At 37.4% G+C, this 25,102-nt stretch overlaps 2 protein-coding genes across 19 annotated transcripts in view; both read right to left on the bottom strand.

The window, feature by feature from the left end:
• The window catches only part of prkag2b (protein kinase, AMP-activated, gamma 2 non-catalytic subunit b), a 38,878-nt gene extending 22,187 nt beyond the window's left edge, over positions 1-16,691 (bottom strand). For 3 of the 13 annotated variants that reach the window (XR_014607005.1, XR_014607006.1, XM_084118810.1), the window contains exons 1-3: positions 16,315-16,683; positions 10,340-10,411; positions 8,250-8,496 (exon numbers count right to left, since the gene is read on the bottom strand). Coding sequence is in view for 3 of the 13 variants with exons in the window: in XM_084118806.1 (XP_083974932.1) it covers positions 5,660-5,724; positions 8,250-8,496; positions 10,340-10,411; positions 16,315-16,401 (471 nt within the window). In the remaining 10 variants the exon portion in view is untranslated. Of the gene's footprint in view, positions 1-229; positions 874-5,659; positions 5,725-8,249; positions 8,497-9,492; positions 9,625-10,339; positions 10,412-16,314 lie in introns of those variants that run through there. The other 10 variants (XM_084118808.1, XM_084118804.1, XR_014607009.1 and 7 more) reach the window with 8 other exon arrangements.
• Positions 16,692-22,664: 5,973 nt separating this feature from the next.
• The window catches only part of kmt2cb (lysine (K)-specific methyltransferase 2Cb), a 104,961-nt gene continuing 102,523 nt past the window's right edge, over positions 22,665-25,102 (bottom strand). For 5 of the 6 annotated variants that reach the window (XM_084118800.1, XM_084118797.1, XM_084118799.1 and 2 more), the window contains one exon: positions 22,665-24,566. In XM_084118800.1, the coding sequence (XP_083974926.1) occupies positions 24,474-24,566 (93 nt within the window). In that variant the 3' untranslated portion in view covers positions 22,665-24,473. The remainder of the gene's footprint in view (positions 24,567-25,102) is intronic. The other variant, XM_084118802.1, reaches the window with a different exon arrangement.

Below are 25,102 nucleotides of genomic sequence, written 5' to 3'. Positions count from 1 at the left end.
TGAATGATTGATCAAGTTCAAACAACAATATGTGTCATGGCACTTTATACAACATACACATATACTGTACATATCTGACCAATTGATAGATTATTTGACGAACAACACAGTCAATGCCTGCCTCATAATAGCACAAGGCAGACTGAAACATTCCACTGCCAGACAAATATCAATACTGTTATGTCTAGCTGAAGGCTCTATACAGAGAATATCCTGATTAGTACCGTACCAGACGGACATGCCGACTCTGACTGGCGTCTCCCGGTGAGCAGCTCGTCGTCCTTGCGCCTCTTTGTCCGACGCAAACTGCCAAACCTCTTCATGGGAACCAGCAGGCCTCACGTCCGACCTGAAGATCAACCATACCCCCCTAACTGCACGACACAGAGATCCTGTTCGGATAGCAGAGAACTTAACACAAGTAAAGCCAAAGCAAATGTCCTATATTCCAGAAGAGGTTCTCGTTCTTAATGAAACCACCAGTTCTAGATGATGGAGCCGAGCTATGGAGAACTGTGCCTTCAGAAGTGTCCCTTATAGATGTTTATGCTAGTCTCTTTGTGTTTTCAGTCTGATCTTCACAGTTGCCACATGTCCCAGCAGTCCAATGTATTGCTTTAGTACCCTTTGTAGAAATGAAATCCTGCCATTGGCTGTATTCCAGTGCTATTGATCCCCTGATTCTCTGTCTCCATTGAACTTCAATGCAGTCCGTCACTTTGCTTACTCTGTGTCAGTTGAGCAGACCCTGCTGATGAAAGGCAGACTTGCTTAGGACCCCCAGTGCCGCAGATCGTCTCAGAAATGATGCCTCTCTTCACTCATCTGTCTGCTCTCTCTCTCCTCTCGCCTTTTCTCTTCTCCTCCCTCTCTGTCACTCTCTGTTTGTGGAGCGAGCAGCCCTGCCCTCTCTGCAGGAAATTGTCAGGTGCAGCTGTGTGTCTTTAAAATAGCATACATGGCAGGAAGCTGTAAAAGGAGACCAGGCAACACAAGCTAACCACACTGTTGGTTCAGTCCTCCACACGATGTTGCCCTTTTTGCTTGGCCACTGAATTTGCATGCAGATACTAAATTTCTTTTACTCTGCTAATTTTTGTTTTGTTTTTGTCTTTGTGTCGCCCTCCCATATTCCTTCTGATATTCCTATTTCTAAAACTTTCAGTTATGCTATGCCATTTTACTTCCCCTTAAATAAAATTCGTACATTTAACTACAGTAAACATTACAATATATATATATATATATATATACAGTGCAATGCATAAGTGAATACACCCATGCTAAAGTTGACTAAAAAGAGGAATAAAAAATCATATTTTGGAAATTGAACTTAATGCCTTAATTTAAAAAATTAGGAAAAATCCAACCTTTAAGGACACCAATTTTCTTTGTGAATGAATAATGTATCGTAAATAAATAAATGTTCTTCCTTAAAATACATGGTGCATAAGTGAGTACACCCCTATGTTAAATTCCCATAGAGGCAGGCAGATTTTTATTTTTAAGTATTTTTTTTTTTTTTTTTTTAGGATACTATGCATCCTGATAAAGTTCCCTTGGCCTTTGGAATTAAAATAGCCCCACATCATCACATAGCCTTCACCATACCTAGAGATTGGCATGGGGTACTTTCCATAAGATCATCTCTCAATGCAAATCAAACTAGCTTTTAGGCTAACTGAAATAAAATCATGCCAATCTCTAGGTATGGTGAAGGCTATGTGATGATGTGGGGCTATTTTAATTCCAAAGGCCAAGGGAACTTTATCAGGATGCATAGTATCCTAAAAAAAATTAAAAAAAATACTTAAAAATAAAAATCTGCCTGCCTCTATGGGAATTTAACATAGGGGTGTACTCACTTATGCACCATGTATTTTAAGGAAGAACATTTATTTATTTACGATACATTATTCATTCACAAAGAAAATTGGTGTCCTTAAAGGTTGGATTTTTCCTAATTTTTTAAATTAAGGCATTAAGTTCAATTTCCAAAATATGATTTTTTATTCCTCTTTTTAGTCAACTTTAGCATGGGTGTATTCACTTATGCATTGCACTGTATATATATATATATATATATATATATATATATATATATATATATATATATATATATATATAGGCTATTATTATTATTAATAATTATAATATTTTGATGCTTCAAAAAGTTCTAATCCATATGAATCAAGCGGTTTAGTCCAAATTTTCTGAAGAGACACGATCACTTTATATGATGAACAGAGCGTGAGAACAAACCTCATTGGTTCTTGCTGAAGCTCAAACGTGCTGCGTAACACGAGAATGAACCTCATTGGTTCTTGCTGAAGCTCAAACGTGCTGCGTAACACTAGAATGAACCTCATTGGTTCTTGCTGAAGCTCAAACGTGCTGCGTAACACACAAGAATGAACCTCATTGGTTCTCGCACGTCAAGCCAACATGCTTGAGCTTCCGTTTACCACAACTGATGTGCGAGTTGATGAATGTTTGAATTCGAATAAAAGCCTAAATTAAATCTGTTCATATAAAGCAATCATGTCTCTTTCAGAAAATTTGGCCTGAACCGCTCAATTATGAATTAGTTTTACGATATCTTTATAAACTTTTTGAAGCATCAAAGTGGTAGTTGTGTAGACTGTCAATGGAGGGATAGAAAGCTGTAAGATTTCATTAAAATATCTTCATTTGTGTTTCGGGTTTGGAACGACATGAGGGTGAATAAATAATGACAACATTTTTGGGTGAATTAACCCTTTAATATTAACGAGAGCAACTGAACAGCTGTTTGTGATCTCAATCCTATAGTTTTACTTCTGCAGTTTAAAATCCCATCTCTTCCTGATTGTTCAGTACTGCCTTCTCTTCCAGGGCATAGACAATAATATAGAAACGTTACAGCAGTGACCTTAAAAAAGTGCTGATCCTGAGAGCTCTATGTCTTTGTAAGCCTGCAACTCATGTGATTCCTGGTGTTTACACCCTGCCACAGAACGCTTCAGTCCAATAAAGAGAATAAAGCCTTCTAAACATGTTCAGAGTGAAACTGAAAGATTCAGTGGTCAATCAAAACAGACTATATTATTCTATGAGATCAATGTCTGCCTCACTACAATTTAACACAACTGGGTTTAATCAAAGCTGCAATGCTCTCTTACTCGTAAGGAGTGATGTACGTCAGGGGAAACAGCAACTACATAACCTTATCATCTAACTCTTAAAACTGTGATATATGATATATGATGAATGTTTGACTCACAGTGCCTCCTGCTGGGAAGTAAAGGAGATAGCTGACACGTTTGAGGCCTTGTTATGAGTCTAAAGCCTTGTTCACAGCTGGTATTAAAATGCGTTTTGGTTGATCGGATCACAAGTAGACGAGAGAGACACATTCCCGTTTACACCTGGTGTTTTAATCCTTCTTTTTAGTCTACTTTTAACCACTTCTGTCCTGATTTCTTCGAGGGGAGGGTCTATGGGCAGGTAAATGTGTGAGCTTTTTCAGATATTTTGATCTGATGGATGAAATAAGCTCACACAATTTACATATGAACGCGACCGGAGACGCCAGAAAAACATAAGGAGAGCAGCAGCTTTAGTTTCTGCTCTGACAGCCGCAAGACCAAACGCTGTGAGTGTTAGAAATCAGGAATGATAACAGAACATTGTGCTTGGTCAGTTTTTCCTCTTCAAACCAAACTTAGGTCTTCGGCTAGCAAAGTTTAAATCCCGCCTGGTTAGCGCGCTTCCCATAATGTTTACGCATCAGGTCAGTACGGAGAGTAGATGGTCTTTTGTGGCTGTTCAAACATCGACCACATGAGCGTTTACACTTATGGTCGAATGCATTTTCGACTACCTCTGGAAGTGGTCGAAAGTGGACAAGCTCAAAGCACGTTTTAGACCACGTTTACACCTGTATTATTTAGCATTGTCCACTTGTGATCAGATTGATGATAATGCTTTTTAATACCAGGTGTAAACAGTGCCTAGGGCGGTCAGGGCAGGTCAGAATGAATTTATTTACCATATCATATTGTAGGGTTGAAAATAATCAAAGACATTTGGAAATGAACAAATTCCCACATTCCCATAGAGGCAGGCAGATTTTTATTTTTAAGTATTTTTTTTTATTTTGTTTAGGATACTACGCATCCTGATAAAGTTCCCTTGGCCTTTGGAATTAAAATAGCCCCACATCATCACATAGCCTTCACCATACCTAGAGATTGGCATGGGGTACTTTCCATAAGATCATCTCTCAATGCAAATCAAACTAGCTTTTAGGCTAACTGAAATAAAATCATGCCAATCTCTAGGTATGGTGAAGGCTATGTGATGATGTGGGGCTATTTTAATTCCAAAGGCCAAGGGAACTTTATCAGGATGCATAGTGTCCTAAAAAAAAATTAAAAAAAATACTTAAAAATAAAAATATGCCTGCCTCTATGGGAATTTAACATAGGGGTGTACTCACTTATGCACCATGTATTTTAAGGAAGAACATTTATTTATTTACGATACATTATTCATTCACAAAGAAAATTGGTGTCCTTAAAGGTTGGATTTTTCCTAATTTTTTTAATTAAGGCATTAAGTTCAATTTCCAAAATATGATTTTTTATTCCTCTTTTTAGTCAACTTTAGCATGGGTGTATTCACTTATGCATTGCACTGTATAAGTGCAGTATGTACTGTTGTATTATTTAACAGAAGTGGAGGAGGTCAAACAGATGAATTGGGATCTCAGTGCATGTAAATGCTCAGGTTTCATATTATTCAAATAAAGTGCACAAAGACATGTATTCATAAAGCCTCAATGTGCCACCACAATCATCAGCATGAGCCCATAAAAAATAGCTCTTAAAACTTGCAATTTGCTCTAAAAGCTTTTCGTCAATGGAGACGTTCCTGTGACCCTGAGGCAAAGGAAACAGGCTTCAGAAGAGTCCTCTTATTGAAGAACAATTTGGAAACATGGCCAGCACCCAGAATCTTTTAGGTGTATTAATTTAGATTCAGTGTGGAACATATAACACAGGCACTCAGTCTTCCCACTCCCATCTCTATAATGCTGGACACATTTATGGAATATTCTTCTCACTGAGATGCAAACAAACCTCTTCATACTATCAGGGTAGAATGACTCACTGCTCTTTTTTTGAGTGCGTAAATTCACTCACCACCATATTTCTTTTTATGTCTTGAACACATTTCAACTAGAAATTATAGCTGTAGTGTAGATATGAAGGAGTTTCTCTGAAGATCAGCTATGTCTGTTTTTTTTCAGCTGTGATTAATAGCTTATGATTTCATATTCTCAGTGCTCGCAGTGATTTTGTTTGTGAGAAAACATGCTTCAGACTCTTAAAGGGATGGTTCGGAGTAATTTCAACCTAGGGTCCTTTGCACCATGACCTCGAGCCAAACACCCCCCCCCAGAAGCTTTTTTTCCCTTGGTCGAACATTATTAAAGTTAGAGCTTTGGCTTAGTGCAGGCGCTAATGGATCCAAGGATGTATCTCGTAAATTACCCCACTAATAATGCCCAGAATGGTACCAAACTTATACAGTAGTACAAATAGGTTCTGTACTCATAAAACGAGGCATTGGAAAGTTTGTAAGTACATCAGGAGTTTATTTAAATGACACTTGCCTGATGGCTTATGCTACCGCTAACCCGGACGTCGAGGTCACTTCCGTGATTTGGGAAAAACCCTACTGAAAGACAAAGCTATCATTAAAAAAAACAATCCAGTCATTTCTCTTCATTATTAGAGCTGTGGGGGGATTCTCAAACTAAAACCTTCAAAAAACAGAGAGGGAGATTTGTCAGTCCTTGGCTCTCGAATATATGGCTATCTAATTTAATAAAAGTATAACTAGCTCATGTTTCAAATGTAGAGAAGAGAATGCTAGAGTAGATCAATTGCATAAACCACATCACATAATCCATCCCCTATTTCAGACATATTTTCAGTGATTTAGTAGGGTATTTTTATTTTTATTAACACACAGATATCATGGTTAAGAAAATCACTGTGCACATATTCAGTGTCAGCAGATTTTTGGAACTAACACTTGAAACCAGACTGAGAAGGTGCTGTGTTTTTTCTGCCACACTATTAATGTTAAAGCATTTGATTTGTTGAATGTTTCTCAGAAATCACTTACTGCACCTATAAGACTAACACTTGTGTTGTAGATGTTAGTTACAACATAACTGGCCTTTAAATACTGTAACAACCCCTCACTCAAGTCATTTCCAGCCCACGACATGACTCTGACTTGAGAAATAGTAATGTGTGCCCATGTCTGTTCCCTAATTTCTAAGAAACTGCTTAATGGGCATATTCGATCTGCACAATTTGGCCTAATAGCATGTGCTCAAAAATCAAAGACTAGAAAACCCAAATCATGATCTAACCACTTCCTGTTCAGATGTTTTTGAAAGCAGTTCAACAGGAAGTCAAACTCTTCTTAAAAATCCCCATTGACACTGATGCTTCCCCAAAACCATTATAACAAAATAACAGATGCAAAAACAGGTCTGTGATCAGTATACAGAGAAAACCGACTAACTGAGGAAGTTGCTGTTTGAATTCTTACCATGCTGGTTTTGTTTTTGGGTTACACTTTATTTTGATGGTCCACTTGAGACATTCTACTAACTATAAGTAACTTGTCAACTACATGATTGTCAGCTAACTCTAATTAGAGTATTAGTAGACTGTAGTAGACTGTTAGGTTAGGGTTAGGGTTCAGGTTAATAGAATAAGTTGACATGTAGTTGCAAAGTTACGTATGAGTAGAATGGTTGCAGAGCATCAAAATAACATATTAGCAGATATTAAGCTGACAGTCCACTAATACTCTAATGACTGGCAGTTGACATAGAGTTGCAAAGTTACTAGAACTTAGTTAGTAGAATGTGTAAAGTGGACCATTGAAATACAAAACAAGACTGTTTTGGTCTTGATCTACAGCATGCTTTGATATGCTCATAGAGACAGCTGAGACTGCAGTGAGCATCAGATCACTTACATGAATACATTTACTCTCACTTGCGACCTAAATACTTCATGCAGTGCTTCAACTCCTGATGGCCATAATTTGATATGTTTTATGAGGGAAAGAACAATATAAATAAAATATAAATAAAATAGATAACAATTTGTATTTATAAAATGGATAGTTCTGGTCCTGGATACTGATTGGTCAATACTAAGGTTGGGAATTGAAAATCGGCCAGGAATCGGATACTTTCTGCTAAGACAAAATGCACCCTGCAATAAAGCCATAAAATGTTATAAAAATTAAACTTCGATTGCTCTTATCGATTCCTTTGTGTGCATTTAAATATGACTTTAAACCATCTGGGCACAAGAGACCTGCGCTGTTTTCTGTGCTGCACACACATCCAAAACGTGCGCACAGAAAGCCGCCTCTAATACTGAATAGTCCGCGATACTGAACTGAGTTCTCTTCCCTTTTTGCACTTGAACGGACAAACATACACAAAAATATGTCAAAATATTCTCGTAAACACAGTCGGTTATGTCTTAAGTGAACATAAACAGTTGACAAAGAAAACGCATGTGTAACAGTATATTGTATTTATTTGTGTGATTGCTTATTTGTTCTCTTTTAATTACTTTGTGCTTACTTGCCTTTAATAATGCTTAAAATTGATATTAGTTAGGCTAGTTGTTTTTGCTATGGTATTTTTAAATCCTTGTGTAAGTGTTCTTTAGCCTGTTGATTTTTGTTCATGGTACAGTATTTAGCCACAATGAAATGTTTTGTAATAAGACTTAGATTAAATGTGAATGATATCTACGTTTTTTTTTACCTTCTTGGAATCGAAATTAGGAATAGGAATTGATAAGCAGATTTGGAATCAGAATCGTTAAAATCCAACCCTACTCAATACAGCATTCTTGCAAGATACAAAATTAACAGCTAAGACACAAAACCATTGTAAGGTAGTGACTACAGTATATATGACTGTGCAACAATTTTGAATAATATAATATAATATAATATAATATAACATATAACAGGCTCAGGTACAGCTAAGTTCATCAGCTAAATAATAAAACAACCTTAAAACAGGGCCAGGATATTGTACTGCATTAACCATTTCATTAATCACCAAGCCTGGAATATGCAGTATTTTCTATTAATTGAAAAGAATATGGGTTCAAATCAATTGAAAATATGACATGAATAGACTTGTGTCTCACTTTTTCTAGATCTGGAGAAGAGCTTGATGCTGGCAGGGGCTGAGCTGGACGAGGAGCGGAAGATACCACTGAAACTGAGACGGCGGGGAGATTTGGGAGGTGAGTCCTGGTGAGAAGATAGTGGTCGTGGGAAGAGGGTTTTAGGAGATCCTGAACTGGTCCTGGGAAAAATGGGGGCTGAAACTGGGGTACAGGGCTGACTGGCAGGAGACCTCAAACATGGGCTAGCTGAGTCACTTCTGTAACCCTGTGGGACAAAAGTAAATATTTTCATTAAATGAACTTTTAGAGTTATTGAAGTATTCTAAGAGATTGTATTTATGACCCAAATGACGCAATATACACTATACACTTATATTATACTTCCCCCTCCCTCTGCTTCTGCTACGTAAGGAAAGCTGTGACAATTGAGTGCATGGAGTGTCCAACATTCCACACTTCATTTTGTATATAACATGGTATCTCCAGCTCAATAACGGACAATCGATATGGAATCTCCTGAAACATCAGCTGTATCTGCCCAGTAGTTTTGAAGTTTGAGACTTTTGAATCAGGCAGGAACAGAGAGCTTTGCCATGAAGTTGAAGCGAGAATGAAGTGCATCAATGCATTGATGTGATACCAGGGTGAAACAGGATGAGAATGTCACTACATCAACATACTACTTGAAAATAGCAAGACAAAGCCAAAACATTGCACAACACACACCGAAGGAGAAATATTTTCAGCAAGAATTGGAGGAGAGATAGTGTAGTTATCTCAAGGCTTCAAGTCACATCAAGGCTTCAAAACAATCTTGTAATATGAAGTGTACTGACTTCTTATTAACTATAGATTAATTTATTAACTATCCTTTGGCAACTTTATAAAAGATTTGTTAAGTTACCAAAGTATAGTTAATAAATTAACTATACTATACTTCAGATTGCCTTTGTGTACTAAGATCAGCCACTGATATTTGCATAGTTAATTCTCACAAAATTATATATTTGCATTTCAGTATTTATACACATTTACAATTTTGTGAGAATTAAGAAAGTAAAAACAAAACAAAAAACTATGCAAATATCAGTATATTAACTATTTCAAAGTTTAGCTGTTCTGTGTGGCTGATCTCAGTACACAAAGGCAACCTGAAAGCAAGCATGTTTTCTCAAACCTCATTGCACAATGAACAATCAGTTTCAAGTTAAGCCAGCAGTGCGTCTAGTGCCCTAAATAGTTAGTATTTCAAAGTACTGACCTTCAACTCTTTGGCAAACACTTAGATTGTTTATTTGCTAATGTGCCCATTCACTAGGCTGCGGTTGCTTCACAGGCTGTGTTCATTGGCCCGGCTTTGCATGGCCTTTGATTACAAGGGGAAGGGTAGGCGTCACCTTAAAGCTTAGCTCTGAGTGGGTGAGATATACATATTAGATGTTGTAATTAAAATAAGAAAACGTGAAAACGTCCAAGGCTGGGTGAATCATTTTTAAATAAATAAATAAGTAAATAAATATAAAAGCCATTAGAGTTAGCAGTAATATGGTGCTAAATAATGCAAAACTACTTGTGCATGGCATGACCATTTCACTCTGACCTATTACAAATACTGCCATTTATATACTTCACTTAGTAATTCTGGCACATTTAAGTGCTGGCATAGTTTTTTCCCTTACTCTGCAAAATCATCATCCATAACCGTAGACGTAGAGACAGCATTTAAATTGTTGAGTATGACATTGAAAGAATAGCGTGTGAAAAGAAAGTTTGCCTCGCCTTTTAATCATGAGCAGGTTTCCCTAACGTCTCAGCCCAACCTTTCTATGCCAATCTAGCAACAAAACTAGTATGGGCAGCACTGGCACAATCAGTTTTTTTACCAACAAAGAATATGTTTGGACAAGTTTATGTGTAATATAACTCATCATGTAACAATCCACATATAATTCCTTCAAATCGCACATGCAAAGGATCTGTTCCAAAACCTAGTGACCTAGTTTTGCTCTCTACTCTCTACATACAGCAGCTTTATACAGTAAGGCAGCATGCTGAAATTAATGATTTGGAACGCTCATCATGGACAAAAACTGGTTTGTGTATTTTACCTTTTGTATTTCATCTTTTCCTGATCTGTCAGTCTCTCCGTCCATAAGAGAGGATTCCAATGTGCTCAAATCCTGTTAAAAGACAACACATCAGCGTTAACGATAAAAGCCAAGCCATACGACTCAAAACATGGTCTTTTAAAGAGAAAAAAAGTATTTTAAATCAATGACTTCAGAAAATAGTGAATGAATGAAGAAACAATGAATGAAGCTTAACAGAATCAATGTGATTTTGCAATCGTTAACCTCATTATTCTTTAAGCAGATGATGTTAAATAATGTACAAAATTGGGTTTAAACAGCCATTTAAGATATGATTTATCACTATGTAAGTGAGACGCTTGGCAAGCATACATTGCTCTGCCAGACATTTCTTATACTCATAAAGAAAGACAAAATGGACTCTCTAATCTTTTATTCAATGAATGCAGACTGGGAACAGGATCAAACATTGGTTGGTTTTGTAGCATGATGCCTTTTTGTTGGGCTTGAAAAAAACCTCACTGTGGGGTTTGGGGAGAAGTCAAAGTTTGGGGAGAATGTCAAAGTTTAGACATGTTTTAGGCAACTGTTCAACATTTGTTCAACATTCTTAAAAGAGTAGACACTGAACAAAGCGTAGCTCGAACACAATTGGTTTTTAGATGTTTCACTTCCACAATAGAATGACCTAATGCGTTTCAAACAATGTACACAAAGATGTATTATGGCACTAAAATACGTGCTGCATTCATCCCAAGAATGATTTAGTAAAAGTAAGGTAACTCAGAAGACTGAGAAAAACTAAATGCAAATAGTTTTGCATACAAAAAGCAACAATCATTCAAATTCACAATAGTATATAAAAGTACTAAAGTAACTAAGCTAAGTATTTGGCTGACATAACCATTGTTGGGGGTAACGTATTACAAGTAATCAGATTACTTTTTTCAAGTAACTAATTACTTTTAAATTTACAAGAAAATATCTGAGTTACTTTTTCAAATAAGTAATACAACTTTCTTTTATTTCCCATTTATTGACTGACAGCTCTCCTGTCCGCATGTTGAGAGAAATCAGGAGTAAGATGCAGAGGTGTTGTGTGTGTGTAATTTAAAGGAGAACTCCGGTCAATTTTAACATTGAGCTAATTTTTTTGTAAATTTGGAGTGCTGTCAGTACAGAAAACAATGACAAAAATCGGTGTTGCCTACACCGTGTTATCCTCTTTTTAAAATTTGCACCCTATTGACTTCAATGGGGCATATTTTAAACCTGCTTTTACCCTCTTAACATCCTTGATGTGTCATTACAAGTGCCCAGCCAATGTGAGTGATTCCTTCAGAGTGAACACGTGTGAATCTGACTGCAGTAGATGTGAAAGATATGAATAAAAATGAAGTTAATTCGGCCAGCGCTCATACCTGTATTTACATCCTGTTTTCGGTTGAAGTCCAAAGTAGTCGATTGTCGAGTTCACGCGCGTGATCATAGCAGAGCCCGTCTACGGAGAGCCTTGGCACTTCCTATTAGCCCCATTGTATCGATCTTGGTTGCAGTTCCATTAGAATTCCACTGGAGGTGATCGCGGGCGAGTGCAGACTGAATGGGAGTCTAAGGGGCTAGACGGCTAAATGTGTCTCTTTCACCCTATTGCCGTTGAGAAATCTCAGATTTTATTGTAGGTTTTGCAAGTTCAACATGGGTTATAGGTCGAAAGTTGAATGAACGAGTACTTATTTCTTTTCGATTTCTTACAGGTTGAGTTGTTGTTGCCCATAACACGCTAGCATTCTGCTAATGACGTCAGCATTCTGACGTCATTGACATTTTAAAAGACTTTTTAAACCAAATAAGTGACTCTAAAAAATCTAACACCCAGCAATGTGTAATTTCTTTGCATCTCCTTTCGAATACAACATTCAAATTACTAGACAAAAAATTATATCCTGAGAAAAGTGGATTTTGAGGGTTTTTCGCCATAGACCTCCATTCATTCTGCACTCGCCTGCGAGCGCCTCCGCATGGACAGAGACGTGTTACTGCAGCCAGTCCAGAAACCGGAAGTAAGCAGAGAGTGCCAATTCTCTTCCTATTAGACATTCTCTGGTCATAGGTAACTAAACATATGCGCGTGAACTCGACAATCGACTACTTTGGACTTCAACCGAAAACAGGATGTAAATACAGGTATGAGCGCTGGCCGAATTAACTTCATTTTTATTCATATCTTTCACATCTACTGCAGTCAGATTCACCCGTGTTAACTCTAAAGGAATCACTCACATGACCTGTGCACTTGTAATGACACATCAAGGATGTTAAGAGGGTAAAAGCAGGTTTAAAATATGCCCCATTGAAGTCAATAGGGTGCAAATTTTAAAAAGAGGATAACACGGTGTAGGCAACACCGATTTTTGTCGTTGTTCTCTGTATTGACAGCACTCCAAATTTAAAAAAAAATTAGCTCAATGTTAAAATTGACCGGAGTTCTCCTTTAAAAAACATGTACTTTTAGACTAAATGTAAGCATGCATTTACTCATCTCACTTGCACAAATGTATTCCTCAAAATGAATAAAACAGTGAAATGCAAACTCTGAATATTACGCAAACCCGCAATGATTAAATATGCTAAATAACACAAATTTACTTATCTCACTTTATTAACCAATGTCTTTGCTGCCGACCTCTATGATCCAATTCAACCATACTAATAAGCAAAAATGATCACATTTGTGTTCCATTCTTTAGTTTTTATTACTTGAGTGTTGAACTTTTTTCTCCTCCATCCTATTCTTCTGTGATCCAGAATGGCAGCACATCTGAAAGGTTTGTTTAAGCTGTGTCCTCTACTGTACAGGCGTGAATTTGAATCCTTCATCCTGAGGCTTATTCAACTTTTGGTGTGAAAGGGCATGTACATTTGCCAAATATGATTTGTTATTAAAAAACAATGAAGCAAGCCCAGCCCAGATGAGAAAAAGTGACGTACAGCATTAATGAAAAGTAACTAAGTAACGCGATTCATTTTTTAGGTAGTAACGCAATATTGTAATGCATTAAACGTTCCCCAACACTGTTAATAACCTTGACTCAGCAGTGAGTTACACTACACCCTTTGTTTACCTCAGGTCCTCCAACTTGCCAAAAGTTGCCAAGGCTAAGTTGAATGAAAGCACACGATGATGCATTTACATGCTCAATTTATTAAATTCATTATCAGTTCACAATACTTGCTACTCCTGTCCAACTAGTTTAACCAACTAGAGTATAGGACTCTTATAAGGTCCAGACCAGACCTCAATGCATACTTACATTTTTAAAATAAAAATTAGAAACTATTGTAACTATATTGTTATGCTAAGTACCTAAATTTCACTTTCTGACATTGCATTGATAAACTACTTCCTTTACTGCAGTGCTTAACATGTCATCTATGAAAGATGTGTATTTTATTTACATGATGAATATACTGGAAAAGCAGAACACTATTGCACCAAATGATGAACTGTTCTACTAATCCATTTTTTGACATGATGCAAAGATGGTTGCTATTGCTTGCCATCCTCAACAAGTTGTATTAACAAGTAAACATAGCAACCGCAGACAGGGAGGAATTTTATCTTCACAGACAATGACCAGAACCAATCTACCAAACGCTACCACTGTAGCAATCATAGTCAAAATACACCTCTAACAATACCAAAATATTACATTCCAGACTACGTCTGAAGCGTTCTATTTAAGGTTATTTATTAATGAACACAGTTACAAATATTTTTATTCGGGTGCCAGGGATTTTATGGTTTTGTCTTAAGGCCAAGATTTTAATGTCTTAATTTCCAACCCCTCCCAAACTGCAGCATTTGAACAGAGAGTTCTTTATGAGCGGAGCCAGGACACACCTCTCATATGGACAGATATGTTATGAATATAGAGGCAGATGAATAAATGGAAATCCCACATCTTAACGCAGTGGTCATTATTGTAAAAACAAACAAACAAACAAACAAAAGAGCTACAGTATGTTTTTCCCAAAGGGACTTTTCATGATATACAAACATGAAGTGATCTTTAGGCTACAGTACAGGTACAGGAATATCATTTTAAAATGTGTTGTTTCTAGAAAAATAAATGATCAGCATGCTAATCTATCGGAAAAGCATGTTTAAACTATTTTTCCTGAACCGAAACTAAACATGAAACTGTAGATAAACTGAAAGGTAGAGCAGGCGGCTTTTTTTGTTCATATTATCATTTGATAGCTTTGGAAGGCGCCAAAAGAAGACCTTTGCTTTATGGACCACAAACAAGCATTTAAGAACTACGTTATATGATATTTACAAGAGAGAGACTTTAGTCTCGCATAATGGGTGTTTTTCTAATGAGAAACAGAGAACTTTAGCCATTCTGCAGCACTGGAAGAGGAACGTTTTTTGCAGCTTTTTGCAGAGTGTTCAGATACACAGGTTCAGCAAAAAAAACAGCTTTAAAGTGTAGGCCATTTTAAAGGAACAATTCATTTACAAATCATCACCTCCATCAGTATTTACTCCTGCGCATGTTGTACCAAACCTGTGTGCTGTAATTTATTCTGTGAAACAAAAAAGGATAAGCTTAAAGTTGTCATGAAATGGAATTTCACCCTATATGTTTCTTAAAATGCATACATGCATAGTCCATAGAACTTCTGTATTATATCCTTAAGCTTCTGTAGCTATACTACAGCTTTGTGCGAGGAATAGAAAGAAAAGACACTAACAGTATTCTCTCTGTTGAATCTTTCATTTGTGTTTGAATTCATTTAAAAAATAGTGCGTCAGCATTACAGGTTTGACATCATTGAAGGCAAAAGGCCATTGATTCTCTCATGCGTCATGACCAAGCATAACATAGGCCTACTTGTTCAAACAGGTTTTTTCACTAATCACTAAGAAAAATATTGGAAAAGACCTGTGTGTATATTCTTTAAACATTCTTTTAATGTTCCACTGGGAAAAATAATCATATATGGATCGTGAGGGGCAGTAAATAAAGACTGAAACTAATTTCTTAGCAGCATGGTGCCTGAAAATAATATTGTCAGCTATAAGCAGTAGACTAGATGATGTTGCATCCCTTTGAAAACCTGAGAGGGATCTACAAAGCATGCTATGAGAAATCACTTGGATAAAGAACGCAAGGTGACATGGCTTCAGTACTAAACTTACTTAATGTCTCCAAGAAAGACAGAATATCATAATTTTCCCTTATCTTTGTTTTGAGTAGATGGCCTTTCCATAAAGGAGAGAGAGAGAGAGAGAGAGAGAGAGAGAGAGAGAGAGAGAGAGAGAGATGTAACACTATGATGAGTCACGGCTCTCTTACAGCTGTTTCCCTCCTGACTTCCTCTTTCAGCTAACAGCCAGGCTCATGGAACAGCATGACGTACCAAACCATGTACAGTAAAATTTCATGCGTATATTTCGGGTAATACTCTTGAAAACGTTAGCAATACACTAGCGCGTGCGCTCTGTTTTGTTATCGTACGCAAACAAACGTAACGTTAGGCCTGTTCAACACGCGTTCATGTTTGCAACACGCGTTCGCATCGGGGCGGGGGAGGTTCCTTGCAACTCATGTTTTGACAGCTCTGATAGCTCAAGCAGAAGTGATTTCTTATCAAATATATACTTTTCGCACGATTGTAATTAGATAAATAGCGAAGGAGTAGGCTACCTAATAGAGCAAATCAAAACACATCGACTGAAATGTTAGCTTAATAAGTTGCTTAATAACTTATTAGACAACATGTAACATAAAGACGTTCTGAAAATAGAACATCTAGCATTCCAAAATTGCATCAGAACGTTAAAATGTAAACAATGAGATCACATAGTGTAACAGTTAGCCTATTTTAAAGACAGTTCCAGGCGCCATACGCAACACGCGGAATTGTCGACACATTAAGAAGCAGTAGCCTAAAGGAAACGTTACATGCGAAAATAAACTCACTGGCATGTTTAGGTGCAGAGATCGCTTTTTCTTTGAGGATTTCTTAGCACAATCCTTTTTCTTGGAGTCCATCACTGTACTTCCCATTTTTCTGCAGTTATAATTCTTCTCTTAATATGAAGGGGGAAACGCTCTCCACTCGCGAATTGATTCACTCCAGTTTACCGATCAGCCTAAGTCGTCGTCCGTAATGTGGAAATTCAGCAGAAGCTCGTCTTACTTAAAACGAGCACATCCCGACACTCCAGTTCCTTATCAGTGTCAGCGCGCCGTGGAGGACATCCGCATTCAACTCCGCTTCTGTCATGGGTTCGATTCCCGCACCGAGCAGGCGATTCGCCCGGAGGTGCGCACACCCTTCCACTGCATGGTGAAGTGCTGTAAAGTCGTAGCAGAATACACTGTTACAAAGAAGAGAGTTTTATTTACCTCAGTTAGACTTTATCTAAGAAGTTCATCTGTCTGGGCGAGTGTGAAACTGGTGTCAGCTGACCGAGTTCCACTGACTGTCACTTTCCATTCATCCATTCATTCAAATAAGACAGTCATGACAAAATGATTAAATCTTTACAAAGACCATCCGTATTAATTCAAGCGTATGTATTTGTAGCCTAGTTTTATATTAGGCCTAGCCTATATTATAAATAACCAAAATAAAGGAAAGAAAAACGTCGCCTGGTCGTTACCGCACACCCATTCTTAAAGAGCTAAATCTGCAAAATCTGTCATAATTTAGGCTCACCCAGGTCGCTTCGAACCTGTATGACTTTATTAGATATTTTGAAGATTGTTGTTATGGTAACCAATAGTTTTGGTGCCCATTAAAAATATTGTATTAAGATGTTTATGAGAATGAATGTAAAACTGACATCTTAAAGATGTCTTAGATGTTAGTAAACAGCAGATACTTTCCAGATGAAGTGATCTTTAACAGACATCTTGCAGACGTATATATCTGCAAGCAGGCTGTTTAGTTATGGCAAGCAGTTTTAACATTTAATCCTTAAAACGTAGCTACTTTATTTTCAAGCTACTACTTATTTTTATTTTGTAGATAGGCTATCTATTCCATACTAGTACTTTTCATTAGCTACTAGTGCTTATTCTATAGCTATAGCTACTAAAGCTTATTCTTTAGGTGCTTATAGGCTACCATTTTAAAAGATACTTCTACTTATTAGTTCTTAATTGGCCTATTAGATACTGGTGGTACTCATTGATTAGATACTAGTTGGCCAACCTATTAAATAGACATAGTAGCCTAGGCAGCCTACTTATTCATTAGATACTAATGCCTATTAAATTGGTACTTATTTATTAGATACTATATTTACTAGCAGGCATGTACTGGCCATCAGGAGCACCGGAAATAATAGCTACACTCAAAAAAAAAAAAAAAAAAAAAAAACTACACTTGTGTCTACAAGATAAGTACTAGCATGAAAATAGATACTAGTACATTTTAAGGATTAAATGTTACATGTTGCCATAGTTTAGTAGAACTGAAGCCTGACTGAAACCAAATGATTCTCTAGACCCATATCCATAAAGTAGCCTAGTCTTATCCTACTTATCATGTTACCCTACTTATCATGTCAAGGCAAAGATAATAGGAGAAAATTCAATAAGCGTTTCACATTTGTTATTAAATGTATTTGATTTATGTTGTGCAAGTAGTTGTGACAAAGTAGTTTACATGCTCCACTTACCCTATTACCGATGGTAACGTACATTTTAGGCTTAATTGATACCAATTCTGGTCTTCAATGTCTGTAGTTCAGCGTTTTATAGAACAGTCAGTGGAGTTGCATAATACAGTCTCTAGGGGGCGCTACTGTATTGTACCCTAAATCAACAACTTTTTTTAGTATTCAATGTGTGCAAACAACATATTACCCACATTCCACTTCCCTTTCTTAGCGAAAATATTAGTGGTCTTACATGTAAAAGCTATTTGATGGGAGCACTTATTGTTATAGAGACCCTACAATTGGCTTATTTTGCAAACAAAATATACATCACTTAATATATCTTTTGTTTCATCATCTATCTAACACAATTTCTTTTGTGAAACACAAAAAGATATGGAAAGGAAATGAAAAAAAGCATGCATTTTAAAGACTCAAACAGCCTAATGCTTTTTGGGGCCACTAAATCAAAGAGATTTCTTCATACAACTAAACTAAAATAAAGTTGTTGTTTTTTGTTTGCTTGAATGGTAAACACGATATTATTAGATTATGTTAACTCAATTTGTTTTGTGGTGAGACTCAGAAGTAGTTTTATAGATCTATGGAGACTACATGCATAATAAAAGGCAATTTTGCAGTAAAACACTCAGTGCTTTTAGTATTTTACATAAACTTAAAAATATTGCATTTGAATAGCTACAATAGAGGCTGAACATCTGCTCAGCGCTTCCTCAGATTTATTAATGTTTAGATCTGGTGATTCGGGAGGCCTTCGGAGGTGTCTGATTTCATCCTGGCATTTGTATTTGTGTAGCAGTGTGTGTGAAGACATTATCATCCTGGAATACGGGATCATCATAATGGAGCAGTGTTTGAATATGGGGTGCAGCTGGTCCTGCAAAATGGACTCATATAGCTTGGCTGTAATAGGACTCTGTAGAGCAATCAACAGACCTAATGACTCCTGTGTCATTATGGATTCTCTGCCAGGTTTAATACCTGGAAGCAGATACAGTATTGTGAGTTGAAGGGATTGTTTAGATTTGCAACACAAAAATTGCTTTAAAACATCACATCACACTTTAGGTGCTAAAATCAGTTTGATAATTATTACATTTCTGCATTGTTTTCATGTGTCTGAGGATATGCTAGATTGATCAGTCAATTCGATCTTCATTATGGATCCAATAGAGCAAACTGAATTTAGTGCGCTCGGACAATGACTTTGATGTTTCATATCCCACAGAGTGATCATTTCTTTTAGTTCATCATTATGCAATACTGCCCTTCAGAGCACTGTGGCTGTGTTGATGTGTAGTTCATTTGATATTCTGCAGCCAGTCGTGTAAAATTGAGTGTCAACAGGCTCAAGTTTCCACTCTTCCTCTCTCTCTCTCAATCCTATTCATAGACGCAAGTCATGTTCTGATTCACAGGGTCCCTACGCAGTGTTCTCTTTCAGGAAAGCCATGCAACATCATCAAGTGTAGATTTGAATTTTAAATGAATATAATTTGTCACAGGCCTACCTGAAACTTCGGTTTCAGTCATTGTGTCATTGTCCCGGTCATTGTGTTCGGGTCATTTTGACCCGGAGAGGATTTTATTTCCCCCGAAAATGCTAGTTAATGTAATTGTATTGGACTAAAACTTACTGACTTTGCTCACACAGGGTATAACAAGTAATCGTGACAAAAACATGTAGACGTCATAAAATCGTATGGACATTTAAAGTCAGCTGTTGCACTTTTCAGGTTTTTTTATTGGCCACAGTGTTACCATAACTGTATAACTTGGCCCAGTTATGTTTTATATTTTCTTCACTTCATTGCAGTTATTTTCTGATTTCTCAAATTCTTTCATTTTAGGGCAGCCTCAACAAAGGACAGCCCTGCCGAAGTCCAACATGCACCGGGAACAGGTCTGACTTACTGCCGGCAGCAGGAGCTTGGTCTTCGTCTCTGCTTTTTGCGGATGCACTGGGACGGTTGGCAGCCGAGTGTGAAGCGGCTGGAATAAGAATCAGCACCTCCAAATCCGAGGCCATGGTTCTCAGTCGGAAAAGAGTGGCTTGCCCGCTTCAGGTTGGTGGAGAGTTCCTGCCTCAAGTGGAGGAGTTCAAGTATCTTGGGGTCTTGTTCACGAGTGAGGGAAGGATGGAACGGGAGATTGACAGACGGATCGGTGCAGCTTCTGCAGTAATGCGGTCGATGTACCGGTCTGTCGTGGTGAAGAAGGAGCTGAGCCGCAAGGCGAAGCTCTCGATTTACCGGTCAATGTACGTTCCTACTCTCACCTATGGTCATGAGCTGTGGGTCATGACCGAAAAGACAAGATCCCGAATACAGGCGGCCGAAATTAGCTTTCGCCGCAGGGTGGCTGGGCGCTCCCTTAGAGATAGGGTGAGGAGCTCGGTCATTTGGGAGGAGCTCAGAGTAGAGCCGCTGCTCCTCCACATCGAGAGGGGTCAGCTGAGGTGGCTCGGGCATCTGTTCCAGATGCCTCCTGGACGCCTTCCCGGGGAGGTATTCCGGGCACGTCCCACCGGAAGGAGACCCCGGGGAAGACCTAGGACACGCTGGAGGGATTATATCTCCCGGCTGGCCTGGGAACGCCTCAGTGTCCCCCTGGAAGAGCTGGAGGAAGTGTCTAGGGAGAGGGAAGTCTTGGCATCTCTGCTTAGACTGCTGCCCCTGCGACCCGGCCCCGGAGAAGCGGAAGATGTGATGTGTGATGTGATGTCTCTCATTTTATTTTCTGTTTACCAGCAGGTGGTGCCTTTTATTAATGATTCCACATAGTAACCCAGTGAGGCTTTGTCTTAATTAAGGAAAGCATAAGTATAATCCTTTATTATTTGCAGGGATGTCAACCTCAAGTTAAACGTGAAGAACTTTAATTGAGCTAATTGCCTCAGTTTGTAACCTATAGTGTGTTGTAAATGATCCACGACAAAGGTTACCATTAACGATTGTATAAAATACATAAATAAATGAAACCCCAAACATGGGTCTTTAAAATAACGTACACCCACCAGACCATTACATCTTTCTCCTCAAATACAGTATAACAATTTGTGTTTGACTGATCATCAGATGGCCTTTCTTTGAGGCAGAAAAGCAGCCTGAAACCAAATGCTTCCATCATGACTGACATACAGCATGATGTATGTTTGGTCAAAGGTTTGGGTTTTCATCATTTTCATACATTTTTTCTGGCATTGGCCAAACAGCCTGCTTTATTCTGGTCAGCATTACGCATTGTTCCAGTTCAGTTAGCTCTCAAGATGAAACTGGTGGGACAACCTCCTGATTATGAATAAATTGCCTGGGGTTTGAAATGTAGATAAATTGGAAGAATATTTTTTTGGACAGTGTAACAACTGACTACAAATTGCTTTGCAAACCACTGTTATGGTAAAATGGACGCACGCATGCACACACACACACACACACATACATACATACACATTTAGCTTGAAGAAGGGACCTGATTCATTTATGTATAACTGACAAATGTAAATAACATTAAGTTTATTAGTTTATTTTAAAACTGTGAAATCCAAATAGATGGAAATATTATGCAATTCAAATACATAAATCTTAAATTTATGCCAAAATATTTTTTTTATATGGTCATTTTACATGTCATTCAGACTGTCTTCCTGTCTAAATGGGCAGTTCCTGGCCACAATAAGCTGTACATCATGGTAGCAGAAAATGTAATAAAAAGTAAAATAAAAAAAAAGATTCAAACTAAAGACTGACCTTTGTATTGGGGTGTAGCCTACATACTGTTTAACACCACTGTATATAAATACACATGGTATTAGATCCATTTGTTGATGTTGATATTAAAAGAAAGCTAATTAAAACAATAATCAAGTACCATATTAGTAATAAAAAAGTGAAAAGAGTGTCAAAGACTATAACATGGAACATGAAATAAGACTAGTTCATCACTGTCAGATCAGGGTGCGACATGGACCTTGTTATGGTTGAAGAACACAGTCAGTATAACATGAGTTACCAGAGGCCTCAGGGTGTGCTGTAGTGTTTTTCTGTCCCAGGAAGGCGAGAGGGTCTTTTAACATCATGTACCTCTACATACGGCCCCCTCCCTGAGATAAAATGAAGATCTGTTGTTAGGCAGAATTATTGTCCCCCGCTGTCAAAAGCTCCATTCTTTTCATTTCAAATCTGGTTTGTGCCGTTATGTGCGAAAATGCCTTTAATGCACAGAATAAAATTGCTGAAGGCTGAAATGTTTTAAATGTTATTAAATCTTGCATACCTCCAAAAATATCAACACATCACGATTATAGTTAACTAAAAGTAAAAATATGAAAAAAACAACAACAACCTGTCACTTGAACTGAAAATAAATTAAAAAGTAAAAAAAAACACAACTTATATTTATTTTATTACAGCTAATTGCAACATTTCTCGTTTTCATTAAGTTTAAGTTGATGTACTAAAATAATTCAAACTGAAATAATAATTAATAAAAACTATAGACATACAAATGAAAAAAACACAATAAACTTTACAATTAAAACAAAAACAGAAAACACAATAATAAAAAATATTGATCAAAAGTAATATATAATAGCATCTCAATAAAACTAACAACCCAGAAGAAAAATAAGTTGTGCATCAATTAATGATGTAAAATATTTTATTATTTTTTTTGTAAATGTAAATTCAATTCCTCAAATACCAAACCCTATATCGCTCTGTGTACTTCAAAAAAGCTTCAGTTTCCAAAACAATTTAGACTACTATACAGAGCAAAAAAAAACAAAAAAAAAACAAAACAAAAAAACACTAGGAAATTGATGTATTTTACAAGACAAGGAAAATATCCATGAAACAATTTTGTTACAGCTGTTCATTGAGAAAAAATATATACAACGGACTCTTTTGAAAAAATTCATGCCCAGTACAATACAAAGTCTAAACTGTCCATTTTTCAACGTGAAATTGTGCACACAGAAACTCCCAAATTGAAATAACAAGGCATGTGAAGTGTGAAAAACAGTTTTTGGCTACAAAATGAATAGCGCTCTCTTAACAGATGCTTCACTTCAATCAATAAAACTAATACAAGCATATGTTTTTCGTATGTACACATTTTTCAGAGAGTTACGCTGACCCTTCCTCCCACCGATTACACACAAAGCGCCCGACGACGACGTCTCCTTACGACGCTGCATGTTTATAAAATCCATAAGACAGCCTTTATATAAAAAAATGAGCATGATCTACTTGTGCCAGTTCAGGTTACGCTTGTGATCATAATCGGTTTGTGAGGTTTAAAGTTCATTTCACAGTTATCCCTACATCTACAATCCCACCTGATTTACTAGAATGTCTCTCGTTTTGAATTTCGTGTCGCTGCTATCCGTAACATAAAATGGAATAAAATGAAATGAAAACCAACAAAATGGTCAGCAATAATGAATAAACCACAAAGTCACTACAAATACCACATCCTAAGCACAGAGAAAATACTTTTCTTGTGAAATCACCTTTGTAATTCTGTACAGTTTCGTAATTACACGTGTACACGTGGTATCGTGATGTGTCTTTGTTAAATAATTCCGGAAAGTAAAAGAAAGGAGTAAAAAAAAAAAAAAAAAGCAAAACAAAACAGAACAAGCACATCTAAAATATCTGAATATCGATATGAATAAGGTAGTGAATAAGGTCGTATTTGGTCAATCATTCTGATATTTCTCTATATTTACACGGTATTTACAGATGTAACAGAATCTCAAACTGCGTGCAAGAATCGCAGTCGGGCATCCTTTTTATCGGCATAAAACCGCTTTTAAAAATAGGCCCATTCATTCACTCACACAATAATAAATACAAAACACCTTTATTTTCTTACACTAAACAATGAGAGATATCTAGGATAAAACTGACTCATGGAATCAAGTATTTTTGAGTTTTTTTCGTGAGTTCGTTTTCTATTTCTTTTTTTTTTTTCGTTTTCTTTTTTTTTAGTGCAACATGTTTTTCCCTTTGCGGAAGTCAATTCCGTACATTCTCCATTCAGTGATGTTCTACATTGATTTCTACGGTACAGATCACGTCATACAGATGGGCCTGCCCTCTCCATCGACCTATAAGGCATACCCGGCACAGTGCTCTCGCTCATTCTCCGTCCTCATTCGCTGGTGAAATCTGCCCCATGTGACGCACACGCATTCGAGCTGGCAAACAAACACTCACACACACACGCACGCACACACAGACTCATGGCACATGCACAGAAACGGAACCTTTTCCTTTCAAGTCAAGAAAATGATACGAATGGCTCTCACACAATGCTGTATTCCAGCGTTGTGTTTTCCTCTTAGATTTGCACGTTTTAAAAATGATCGCCAGCTAAAACAACTTCCAGGATTGGCTGTTTCCTTTTTTTTATGTCTCCTCTGGTAAATTGGCACCTCAGAGTTGTTCAGTTTATCCACTTGCGGCAGTTGGCGGCTCCACAGTGACATGGGATCTTGCTCTGATCTTCAACCGGGGTGAGCTTGTAATCATAGCAGAGCTGCAACACAATCATTCAAAGGTGGTTCAGATCTCAAATCATAAGCTCTCCGGATAGTTCTTATGAGAACAGACAGTCTAAAAATCACATGATCCGAGAAGAGCATTATAACCTCCCCCACATAGTCCAGAGCACTTTTAAAGGGTCGTTTCAGGGGTCTGAATGAACAGTCACGGTAAAAGATAAAGGTATGCACCAAAATTTTGTCTGTGTTGTTTAACAGTGAAACAAAATTGACATCAAACAACCTCAATCCTTCTTCCAAAACATGTTTTTTTTTTACCCTGATTTACTATGGTAAGCCTTATATAAGTGTTTATATTTTAGACCTGTCAGGATTTTCGTGGGAAATTTGTCACTCGCCCGTTCACGTCTCATCATATCTGTAAATAGAGAACAGTTTCTCCGATGTGTTTGGTGTTGGAGTGGTATAGGTTAGGCTAGTTGTCACAACGAGCGAGAAATGTTGGAGCACGATACATTTTCAACCTCCGGGGAATCACCCGTTTTAAACAAACGGCGAACAGAGGAGAGTC

The sequence above is a fragment of the Abramis brama genome (assembly GCF_963993115.1).
Source record: "Abramis brama genome assembly, chromosome: 7".
In the NCBI taxonomy this organism is placed as follows: Eukaryota; Metazoa; Chordata; class Actinopteri; order Cypriniformes; family Leuciscidae; genus Abramis; species Abramis brama.
This window is presented reverse-complemented; position numbering and strand designations above follow the sequence as displayed.